Genomic DNA, 12,659 nt, shown 5'->3' on the forward strand with positions numbered 1-12,659 from the left:
TCATTTAGTCGACAAAGATAATAATATCAGATAGGTATTAATTATCAGCATATCGAATTGTATCGAATATATTGACATACGATATATTATAGTCCTCAATTTTTTATTTTTAGAGGTACATATGTATAATATAAAATTAGGTAGGGTTATATATGTAATTTTGGCCAAACTGAAGACTATGCTCTTAAATCGGGTTTGTTTAGGATATTAACTTACGGAGGGATATAACTACAACTTTGCGAAACAAGAGCATGAAAGACAACATTAATACACCATTCTTCACATTAATAACCGCTGTGACCTCTCAATCGTTTGGGCGTCGAGAACGATACGTCCATACAAGGGTGCCGGAGCAAACCCTAAACTCCGTTCAACCATTTCGCTTCTCCATTGTTCCCGTCTCCACTTGTAATGCGTCGCGTCGTATTGACCGCTCTAATGGCTTCCTCGCCTCGCCTTTTTCTCGTGGGACTACTACGCCCCTCCGTCATCCATAGGTTCAACAAATCGCCACTCCCAAGGTAAACCTTGATGCCCTAGTTTCTTCCCTTCAAACTACCTGATGAAATTTAAAGTGTCTCTTGACCGGTGAAATGCTGTTACGACAAGCCCTTAGAGCAGTTGTTTTGAAGAAAATAGAAATTTCTTCTGTACAAGGGATCAAGATTGCAGTAACCACACCTGTAATAGAGCAAGTACCCTTTTGTCTCTTTGGTTGATCCATTTTCTGTTGCCCACCCTCATCCTGATTTATCTTTTGTTGCAAACTGGTGTTTTGCTTTTTCTAGATTTTAGATTTATAAGTTCATAAGTTTGCTCATGCAATGAGATGACGAAATATATAAGCTTTTACCACATCCATGTTTTAAAATTTGATTCCTTAGTTAATGAAATTTGATAGCCTGAAATGATACATTCACACTTTTTCCATGAGGGTTTCTAGTATATCAACTAATGTTCGCCGCTTGAACACCTTGCAGGTTGCTTGTGAGGAAATATGTCAGGCCTAACAAAGTATTTAAAGGAATTCCAATGGCAAGTAAGAGATTGAGTAAGCAAAAGGATTTTTATGTGGAAGAGGTCCACTCTCATATCATGTGGTGGAAAGAGGTTTCTATGACAACCTGCCTTTAGACTTTTTTTCCCTATATTGTGAATCTTGGGTTGTTTATCTAACCATGAATTAATGATTTGAATTCCTCAGAAGATCCAACTTTGCAAAAAGCATTCTACTGTTCTACTGGTCAAAAGGCTTACTTATTCAAATTTGTTAGGATTAGATGTCAACTTAAAAAATGGAAGGTAAGCAGAGTTCCTTATCTCACTGTATAAAAGGTTTACTCTCATTTCTTCCCCTTGACAGTGCATGATCTTGTTCCATGAAACTTGCATGTTATAATAGTGCACTTTGAGTTCCTATTGTTTTGTCAACCATACAAAGTTGCCCCTTGTGTGAACAAGGACTTTAATTGATACTACTGCATTCTGACGAACAATCACTCTTAATTTGCTGCACAATCTGTTCTGTGTATTTTTATCTCCTACCTCTCATGCCTTTGATATTTCTCAGTCAATGTAGTGGTAATAATATATGATTCTTGTATTAATCTGTCAAATGCATTTGGATAGCGGTAATTGCTAAGAATTACTTTTGGTTTCCCACAGAAAGCAAGAAAAGGCAAGGAGAAAAAAAAACTTGATTGCAATGTTCTTCTGCAAAATATGATATTTATATGCTCATGTTTTAGGTGGTAGAGATTATGCTGAAAAATTTGCCTTTTTGGGTTGGTGACCCATCTGAAACATGTTATTTTGCTACATAAAAGAGAAAAAACTGGTTGTAAGCACACCGGACCAGACCATCCAATTTTCTTAGTCCGACATCCTGTTCATCAGTTGGGTCCTGTTTGGAAGTTGGACTGATAAATACTGGTCAAACCATACCAAATCCAGCAGAATCAAAAACCTTGGTTCTTGTATCCTTTTAAAATCGACAGCTTGACTACACAGGGTTAGGGTACCAAATTGTATCCTTTTAAAAGTTTACCATGTTGATGTTAGCAAATTATTGTTAATATGTCCCAACTAACTTGAGGGATTATTATTGTTGTCACCACAAATATATAAATCCTTATCAGAAGCTGCTATCTCTCAATTTTTTAAATTTTAACACAATTTTGGACATTGTTAGTGTCCGTAACTAACAACCAGTATGAGGTTTGTTTCAGGAGAATGCTATATAGATTATTGCTACTAATAGTTACCATGCTATTGTGATGATCATTATCTTTTAATTTCATTAGGCTTCTTGTTTCACAGGTAATGTATGTTATTCTCGATCGTTCGAGTTATTTTACATCCCTAATGGTTGTTTATTCCTGCAACTAACAGCTTTAATGTGCATAGTTGATATTTAAGGTCCTTCAGTAGATTTTATCTAAATTTGTTGTTTCTTTGCAGTAGCCTTATAGAATTGCAGCTACTGTAAACTTGATCTTTCTCTTTTTTTTTTTTGACTTTATTGGCAGAGCCCTAAAATATCTGAGATTTCCAGACTTCCAACTCTTGACAAGAATAGCACCTTGTCTTTGCCCAAGTGTACTAGCTTGTCCATTTGTATAAATTACATTTAAGCATCAATTGCTATGATTCATTAACGATTGTTTTCATTTCATGATTTATTATGACATTTAACAAAATTAAACCTATTCATCTATGGCTTTCTTAGGTGCCTTATGGTTGCAGAGGCATTATATTTTTTGTTTCTAGGGCATTTGATGCTTACACTGCAATGAATTTTGATATCAGCAGAATGGAGGTTTTGGTATGGGCTAACATAATTTGGCCGGAGACACTTATGGGCAGTGTGTCTTATGCTAAAAGCTGTTCTAGATATATTATTGAATCAGGCATTAGTGTGGTGTGATCCAGCATAACTTAGCACAATTTTGAATTAAGCTTTCTGTGCCGGCCAAAAATTAAATCCGTAACCTTGATTATTGTATTATGATAAAATAGTAACATTTGTTCTAGTTATCGTGTCGTTACTAGCCATTGCACTAATACTGACTTTGATATGATATAGATTTATACTTTTACCAAGAACAAGTCATTTAAGTATTATAAGCTCCTAGTTTTTCTAAGCAATTCTCATACTCGTACATATAAAAACTTGTGGTTGAAACTGGGTCAAGTCTTTTGTTGATGACCAGAGGTTTTTGAATTTAATTGGGGTATTTTCTGACTTCTGGTAATCCTGGCTCATGAGATTTCCTACATACTCAAATTAGTATCTTTGGATTTGCTGCACTATAAGTTTAGCATGCAATTTTTCTTTGCTCTTTAATATATATATATATATATATATATATATACTGCTGATATTTTTCTTAATGATATTTTTTCCTAGAATGATTGTTCCTTTATCTTGCTTCTTGCAGTTTGAAAGAAGGAACACTCAACATGGAGTTGTTGCAATTTAAGTCGAGGTTTCCTCGAGAAGTGTTGCTTTGTCGAGTATGCCACTGATCTCTTATGATATTTGGTTTGTCATGTTCTACTTGTTGTTGCTTTGTTTTATAATGAAATAAATGTGAGAATTACCTTGTTGGAGAATGGCAAGTTTCTTGAGCATCAATTAGTTCTCCTTTTGATTTTATCTTTTATAACCTTTGATTGATTATGATTCTGCATGTTGAGAAAAATGCTTCTCTTGATGGCTATAATTATGTAGCAAAAAGTGCAAATTGGTAAATTGAAAATTTGTCATCATTGTTGTGGTGGTGTTGCATATGATCCTCACTGTAGCAGTTGATTAGCATATTGCTTTAAGTTTCTATTGTCCTATATCTTACAAGCAGTTTAAGTGTCAAAACAGCCCTCTAACCACGCAACTGAACCGAAACAGTAAATCTTGGCTAGCTCTTCTTGAGCTAGGTTTTGGATGACTACAGGTTGTGTCAACTGTCGAGGATGAAATTTATCTTATGTGACTGAGACTGCAGCACAAAGGATTACTGGGATGATCATGGGTTGGTTGTGTATGAGACCTTGGCTTGTCTTGGATTCCAAAGCTTGGAAGAGGGACATATGTGACAACTCACTCTAGCTCCACATTCTATGTGTATGCAAAGGATTTGGATGTGCATGCAGGACTTGGAAATTTGAAGTTCTGAGCAATAACTTTTAGTTAGTCTTTGAAATAAGTTCTTGGCCATTATGAATTTTACATTAAGATTTGTCAGTCCCATATTAGATGTGCAGGAAAAGTATTGATTAAGTTTATGGTGCACAGTGAAGACAAATAAAAATTTCTGCTGGCAATTTTACATAAGATCCTGGAGTACTCTTAAGTATGAATTTGAAAAGGCTAGCTAGATTCATCTTCTTTGTCTTGTATACATAATATACACAAATTTCAGACTACCTAGATTAATCCTCTTTGTAATGTAATTTATTTGAAAAAGATGATGCATCAACTGTTGAAGAGAAAATATATTCAGTTTGGAACTCCAAGAACTTGTGTTTTCTGTATCATTTATCTACAGTTGTAATTATATTTCTAGATAATTATTCATCAAAATACAGAGTTTGCATCTTTCTGTGTTTTCTTAGCATGATAGTTCATTTTTGTCCTTTGCCAGACAATTTGATTTGTAGCTTAATACTTAAGCATTTTTTTCTCAATGTGAAATAGTTCTTACATCATTGCGGCTTATGGGCAATGCTATCCATCTTCTTTCCTGCCATCATTGCATGTTAAGATTTGCTATATATTAAGGTGCTTCTCATTTGTGGCTCAGCTTGTGGCAACATATGTTCTACAGCTTATACAGCTCTATTTATGTATGTCCCAGTCATTGGCATTGATCTAATGCAGTTGCATTGCAAACTTCTGTATTATGATTCTCTGTTTGACTTGTGTACCATCAGCTGTTCTGACATGCAGGCAACACATTGGTCCTTGATGACTGATTGCATGCTTTCAACAGTTTTATGCATTTGCATGGACTTAAACTTTATAACCAGAAAGCGGATGCCAACATGACATCATGAAAAATATGCTGGCCTTGATAAATACTATCCTCTCTGCCGAGAAACACTGGAACCAAATATGAAAAGTGCCATGCTTGTAGAAGATATTATCTTTACCATTTTATTGGACGGCTGAAATGAATTGCAAATCAATTTTTGATGCTAATGGACTGAAACAAAATCTTCTGTAGATTAGATAGCTGGTTTGATTATGGTACCAAATTTAAGAGAGGATGCTCTTTATGACTCCGATCAAGATACATTTTTTCTACTGATTATGACTTGCAAATCAATTTTTGATGCTAATGGACTGAAACAAAATCTTCTGTAGATTAGATAGCTGGTTTGATTATGATACCAAATTTAAGACAGGATGCTCTTTATGACTCTAATCAAGATACATTTTTTCTACTGATTATGACACAATTAGTGACTGCAACTGATGGCTTTATTTTTCCTCAGGTTGGTGATTTTTATGAGGCTATTGGATTTGATGCTTGTGTTCTCGTTGAGTATGCTGGTTTGAATCCTTTTGGGGGTTTGCGTACAGATAGTATTCCGAGAGCTGGGTGCCCTGTTATGGTTGATTTTCTGCACCCTATATATATTATTTCTTGATTATGGTTGCTTCTTACAGAGTATTTAATGCTTAAAGAAGAGTATATTCACTGTTATCAGTTTTTATCTTTTATCATTTTTTTAGTAAACTCTGGTTGGTAGTTTTTATACAGCTGTTCTTTGTGAGCAAAAAATGCACACCATGTTTAGTGCGGCATGGGTTGTTTCTGCTATTGTGTTGTTGTAAGTGGATAAAATTGGTGTCCAACAGTTGATAACTGTCTTTGGTAAGTGTCATGGCATGTTTCTAGAAGAATTTTGGTAGTCATGTCTTCAAGTCCAAGATTTCTTTTGGCACAGGACTGTACTAAAGGAATTTTATACATTGTGTTATTGTTGTAGCTTGTCTTTTGTGCTATTTCGTTGAATCAACTCAAGAAACAACAAGATAGAGGATTTTTGTTTCTTTAATTCTAATGATTCTGGTGTTCAATTGTTCTCCTTGTCATTCCTATTTTGAGGATGTAATACTTGGTTAGTTTAGTTTTATAACTAACCTGTTTAGTCATGCCACATTCTGAATTATGTGTTTGTATTGAAAGATAATTTCTGCTCATTGCTCTCTAAAATAATTATTTTATTTTATTTGCAGAACTTGCGCCAGACTTTGGATGACTTGACTCGTAATGGATTTTCTGTTGTGAGTCACTTTCAATATCTGAAATTCTTTTACTTTTTCTAATTTCTGATGCTACTCATTTTCTGTTGCATTAAGATCTTGTGGAAGGAGAAAGGGGGACGAATTATTTAATACTAATCTTACAATCAAGTTGCCATGTATAAACTTAAAGTTTTGCGAATACTATGGTATGTTAATGCAGTGATTTAAAAAGATGCTTGGGCCTCGCCTAAGGGTCAGGCAACACGCTTAAATGAGGCGTTGGGCGCTTTGGGCGAGCACCCGGTTGATATAAGGCGACTGAATCAGACTTTTTAAGTCTGGTTTGGTTAAATTTGCGTTAGTTGGTTCGATTGAACCAACTAACACACACAGTTATATTAAAACCTGCACGTGACCCCGACTTCCAACCCTACGCTTCCTCCCTTTGTGTTCGCCACCGAGGATTTCTCCCTCTGCGTTCGTCACCGACGATTTCTCCCTCTTTCTCCGCCGTTGACGATTTCTCCTGTTGCCTCTGAGTCTTCCTTTGTCGCCGACCGAGTCTCCTTAGCTTCCGCTGCTGTTCGTTGTCTGCTGCTGCTGTCCGCTGCTGCCTCCTGCTGTCCGCGACTCTACTGCTGCAGCTGCTGTTGTCTGCTGCCTCCTGCTGTCCGCAACGCTACTGCTGCAGCTGCTGTTGTCTGCTGCCTCTTGCTGTCCGTGACTCTGCAGCTTCCGTTGCTGTCTGCTGCCTCCTACTGTCCGCGACTCTGCTGTGGCTGTTGCTGTCTGCTGCCGCGACTTCTCACTCGCAGTTTCTACTCTTCCCTTCTAACTGCTGTTAACAGTAAATATTCTAGTGCATTTATAGCATAAGAACAGAACTCCGTCTATGAGCTCATCTCAGGAGAAGAATAAGGGGCAGGATCTAAAGCTACAGATGGATCTAAATAATCTACTGTTAACAATAGATTATTAATTATTGTACAAAATAATCTTTATTTATTAGATTAATAATATTATATATATTTTTTTATATTTTAATATTTTAGAGCGCCTTGCTTTGCTCGGGCGAGCGCCTAGTGCCTCGGGGGTTTTGGGACTTTGGCGCATAGCGCTTTTTAAATCACTGTATTAATGTTCCTATTAGTAGCAATCCTTACCTCGAAACCATGTTTTGACATGTCTGGATGGCCCATTTTCCCCTCCATGCCTCTATCCTTCTTTTGTTAAAAAAAAAAAAGAAGGGCACCTGAGTCATAAGCACCAAGAGACTAAATTAAAAATAGGGGAAACTTTTATCAGTTGTCCACCACTTCTTGGTGGGGCTATGATGATGAGGTATAGGTGGTCAATATCTAACAAGGATGCAGTGCATGAGATATGTAGCTTCTCAAGCAGGTGGGATTGAAGAGGAGGGTTGCTGGGAGGATAAAAAGCAATGGCTGGTTGTATCTTGTATCTTGAACTCGAGTTCATATTAGGGAGGGGGGAGAAAGGGGAGTCAGTACATGCGACTTTAAAAATGTTGAAGAAAAGTAAAATAAAAAGATTTGTGAACATGTTTTTGCTATGAAATGAGTTTGGGTTTTATCTTCACTAAGGAGCGTATTCTTGGTTAATTTCAAGCTTTTTGAATGACTGATAGAATAAAGAGCTTCCTTTGGAAAAAGTTTAAAGGGGTGCAGGGAGTTGATTTTTAGTGGATGGCGGTATGCAAAAGCAAATAGTAGGGAGGGCTTACAATTACCATTTTTGAAACTGATGGTAGAAAGTATTCAATGAATGAGATCCTCCTTGGAACAAACATGCATGGCAAACATAAATTTTTAGTGGGAACCATTATGCATCTAATTGGCTAGATATGTATGTTCCCTTGCTACTTTGAACGATGCCTTTTGGTGTGGACAGATCTCCATGATTAGGGTTCAAAAGTTATTGGGGCCAATGGGGAGAAGATTAGGTTTTTTGAGGGTACTTAAATGATGTTTGGCCTTTGACTATTACCTCACTTGGTGGGGATAACTACACTTTCCGACACCTCTTTAGGCCATCCTGTCCCAGGACAAAGGGTCATCGTCCTCTGTGATATTAGTTCTTTTGAGTGTCTGCTCTATCATTCGAAGATGGAGGAGCACCTAAGATTTGAAGGAGATCAGAGATGCCAAATTGACTATGACAGTGTTCTTTAGTTTGAATTGGTGTTTCTACTAAATCTTTTAAAGTAGCACACTAATATAAATTCTTTAACTTTGAGGTCTTCTCTATTGAGACCCTGAGAAGTTTTGGTTTCAATCTCCAATAAAGCTAATATCTTTGTGTGGTTGGTACAAAAAGGATGGAATTTGTTTGGACCATGTGCTGGTAAAAGAAAGAAGGATCATGCAAAGTGCAATTCATCAAGCAATCAGACTGGATTGGGTCACAGGCTCCAGCTTGCTCTTGCAAGTTTGGCACAGGGCTTTCAGTAATTCAGTTGATGGGAGTTACTTTCTATCCTACTGTGGTTATGACCGGGATGGCTTGTTCTTTTTCACATGTCTGAGGCACTGTCAAGAGAACTTTTTGGAGACTTCTTCAGCTGGAAGCTATTGTACACTAGCCATTTATTTCATTTTTATCTATTTCCATAAGAGAATAGCTACATTATTTATAATTTGATGGTAGACCTTTTGCTTAAACACTTTCTTATTCTTTTTCTCTTCTTTCTTCTTCTCTTTCATCATTCTGTTTGGCTGCAATTTTTTGTAAAGCTCTTATCCAAAATCTAAGTAGTTTTTATAAGTTCCAAGGCAGGACAAGATTTTGTGTTTTGTTGGGGGATCCAAAGCTTGATATATGCGGATGGAATATGTTGATGGGAATTTTGAATATTATCTTTGGGATTTCGAAGTTCCATAGGGTGCTCTTGGAATCTGAATCCTAGGATTTTTAGAGAGGGTCTTTGAGGGTGTTTGACTCAAAACCCAATGAAACCCTTTTACTCAATGGGTCCTTGAAGTTCGATTCTTTGGATTTTTGAGGGTCTTTGGAGTACGAATCTTTGAATTTTGAGGGTCCTTGGAATTTGAATCCTTGGATTTTTAGGGTCAGGCAAGGATTTTGGGGGTGTTTGGTTAAAATCCCGGGATTTCACTGGAAATTTTTATGAATTCCTTTATGAAATGGAGTCGTAGTGAAATGAGATGATACTTGGAACATCTTTGTCTTGACCTTAACTCTTGTTTACTGCCCTTTTCAGTTTGAAACACTTTAGTCACTTCAATATGCTTTCTGACTTTGCTGATATATCACTTAAATGAGTTTTTCAGATTCAATGTGTACAAAATGATGCTAATGGTGCATGCATAAGGTGTAATGCTGAACATTTTCTTTTGGGTTCTGACAGTGCATAGTTGAGGAGATTCAAGGACCAACTCAGGCTCGTACTCGTAAAGGTCGATTTATATCTGGGTAATTAATTTGCAACAAAATTTATTTCATTTTCAAACTTATTATTTTAAAAATCTACACTTGTTATTTTAGTTAGCACCATGTTTCCACAAAGGAAAAACTTGTTCGGGATTTTACAGTCATAATTCTGTGCATTGCTGCCTAGTTGAATTCCATGAAATGCATGTGCAATTGATGACATTACTTTTGTTGTTCAAATGTTATGAAATGCTCTTACTCCATCTTCTTTCTCTATTCCATGTTTCTTCGGTAGATTTTATTTTCTTACATTTGTTCTGAAGGACGTTGTAAGATATTTCCTGTGTTTACTTAGTAGCCATGTAATAAACATGTGGAGAGAGAATGAATGGTTATTAAATATTAAGATTCAAACATGTATTTTTCAGAATCACCTTATTTTATGCAGAGGAAATCAACCATAGAGTATAAACTTTTTATGTAAAGCTCAAAGCATTTAAGAGGCAAATTTTTAAGGGATGTTGTATTTTCTGATGTTTTAGAGTTCTTTCAGTATGTTGTTGCTGTTAGGTTCTTATAATTGGAACTATAAGCAAGCATGAAAAACAATAAAATAGAAAGAAAGGAATAAAACTTCTATGTAATATTTTCATGATGTTAGCATGTGATGTTGAATTGACATATTTTCTATTCTCACGTACGCAACTTTCGGAACATACAAGATTGTTAATGACATTAATTGCATTTATGATGTATCTCATGTTAGTCCTTGTTCTCTCATCAAGAATTCATTTGAGATAAACCTCATTTCTTCTTCACTCTTGCTTGTGTAAATGCTCTCCTTAGTTTTCTTCCAAGTCACTTTTGAATCATGTTGAGCTTATCCAAGTACCGATCATTTTATTTCTGTGGTACTTTATTACAGTAATGTTATATTTGTCATATATGCCAGGTATCCTATTTCTAGAAATATTTTCATTGGAGACTTCATAGAGGAATTTGTTGATATTTCATTTCTTTTTTAAATTTCTGAGGCAAAACTGTTTCTTTCTTTTTTCCTTCATATTCATTTAATATTACTGTTGTGACTTGTGACTGATTCTTGATGTTGCAGCCATGCACATCCTGGTAATCCTTATGTTTTTGGGCTTGCTGGAGTTGACCATGATGTCGAGTTTCCCGATCCAATGCCTGTAGTTGGTATTTTCAAACTGATTATGACACTTCTATAGTTTCTTTAAAATTATATACTATTCAGGAAACGGTTTTGAATGCTCCAAAAGTTTTCAAGTTGGTTGAGGTTTCAGCATGTCTTTGTATGGTTTAGAAATGCTTCAATGTATTGAACATCAGAATTACAGTTTTGGGTGGATTGATAATGTGGTTTCATTGCAAAGTTTTGTGTGTAGCAACAGGAAGCCTTGTATATGTTATAAAATCTTTAAATTTTTATCACCTGATGTTATCTTGAGGTAGAGATTTACAAGAAGAGACAGGACTCGTTTAAGCTTGAATTTTTTTTTTTTTAAATTTCCCTGTGTACTTAACTTCATATTTTAATGAAACAAAATTGTAGCCTTACTGCTTTTGTCAAAAAAGTAACTGATCTGATTTGAGATGAGTCTTTGATCAAGTCCATCCACAATTTGTACTCTCTATTTTAGTCAATTTCTCTTCTCATTTCTTTACCTTTTCAATTTGAGGGAAGTATTTTTCAAGATAAAAATCAAAAGAAATTTGTGATCTAAAATCACTATGATGTTAGTTTGAAAAGAATTCTACATCAGGATTGGATATTGTGGAGCTTGAACATACATGAGAAGTGGAGTAACGTGAGCTTGACAGTAATCAAACTGCGATTTGATATGTTATACACTAGGCTTATTGTCACGACCCGGGTTTGATGGGCTAACTAGCTTATCAATTTTGTTTGGCCCAAATTACTGACCAAAATGCTTAGGTTGAAGTTGATAGTAGTATACTTATCAGACCCTTATAAGTCAATCTTAATTATGCCCACTTCCGATGTGGGACTAATTTGGGTGTTACAATCTCCTGCACTCAAGAGTTTGACGTCCTCGTCAAGGTCCAACATAGTCCAAATCAAACGCTAGCATCGTACATGTAAGGCGTAGCCTAGTGGTGGCTCTACGTCGTGACGAATCCTCTGACTTCATTCACGGGTAGTCCTTTCCTACTTGAGCCCCTCACCATGCCCTAATTCTAAATCGGCTTTGATACCAAATGTCATGACCCGACTTAGTATTGGTGTATGGTGAGGGGCTCGAGTAGGAAAGAACTACCTATGGATGGAGTCAGATGACTCGTCATGGCATGGAGCCACCATTGGGCTATGCCTCACGTGCACCATGCTAGGGTTTGCTTTGGACTATACTAGGCCTTGACGAGGACGTCAAACTCTTGAGTGTGGAAGGTTTTAACACCTTGATTAGTCTCACATTGGAAATGGAAAAAAATAAGATTGACTTGTAAGAATTTGATGAGTATATTACTATCAACATCAGCTTAAGCATTTTGGCTAGTGGTTTGAGTCAAGCGAAATTGATAGGTCAATTAGCTTATCAGATCAGGGTTGTGACATTTGGTATCAGACCTGTTTCAATTTTTTTTACATTTACATATGCTGATGTAATTTGTGTAGTAAATTCTTTTCTTTTGACAATTCAATTTGCTTTGTAAGGGGAACTAAAGTGTTGAGAATTCTGAATTTTCAATATAATCAGATTTACTATATAGATTTCAAACTTTGAACCTTGTTAATTAAAGGTTTCAAAGGATCACCTATGGTTCCAAAGGATTTATTGCCATATCCAGAATTAGGCTTCAAGCTCAATAAAGTTATTGTATATCCAAGAGACTGTGAAATAACAACCAAACATGTTATGCTTGTTTTCTTAGCTTCCATTGGAAAGCCTCATATTAGTTTTTGGGTTTACAGGCTTCTTGATTTAGGTAATAAGATTTTGTTGTCTTG

At 36.0% G+C, this 12,659-nt stretch overlaps 1 protein-coding gene across 2 annotated transcripts in view; it reads left to right on the forward strand.

Moving 5' to 3' along the window:
• The first annotated feature begins 291 nt into the window (after positions 1–291).
• The window catches only part of LOC135587465 (DNA mismatch repair protein MSH1, mitochondrial-like), a 42,924-nt gene continuing 30,556 nt past the window's right edge, over positions 292–12,659 (forward strand). The window contains exons 1-8 of one of the 2 annotated variants that reach the window (XM_065078936.1): positions 292–521; positions 981–1,110; positions 1,205–1,302; positions 3,441–3,516; positions 5,497–5,616; positions 6,245–6,292; positions 9,642–9,706; positions 10,779–10,864. In XM_065078936.1, coding sequence (XP_064935008.1) covers positions 412–521; positions 981–1,110; positions 1,205–1,302; positions 3,441–3,516; positions 5,497–5,616; positions 6,245–6,292; positions 9,642–9,706; positions 10,779–10,864 — 733 coding nt within the window. In that variant the 5' untranslated portion in view covers positions 292–411. Of the gene's footprint in view, positions 522–980; positions 1,111–1,204; positions 1,303–3,440; positions 3,517–5,496; positions 5,617–6,244; positions 6,293–9,641; positions 9,707–10,778; positions 10,865–12,659 lie in introns of those variants that run through there. The other variant, XM_065078937.1, reaches the window with a different exon arrangement.

Source organism: Musa acuminata, chromosome BXJ1-8 (genome assembly GCF_036884655.1).
Source record: "Musa acuminata AAA Group cultivar baxijiao chromosome BXJ1-8, Cavendish_Baxijiao_AAA, whole genome shotgun sequence".
Taxonomy (NCBI): Eukaryota; Viridiplantae; Streptophyta; class Magnoliopsida; order Zingiberales; family Musaceae; genus Musa; species Musa acuminata.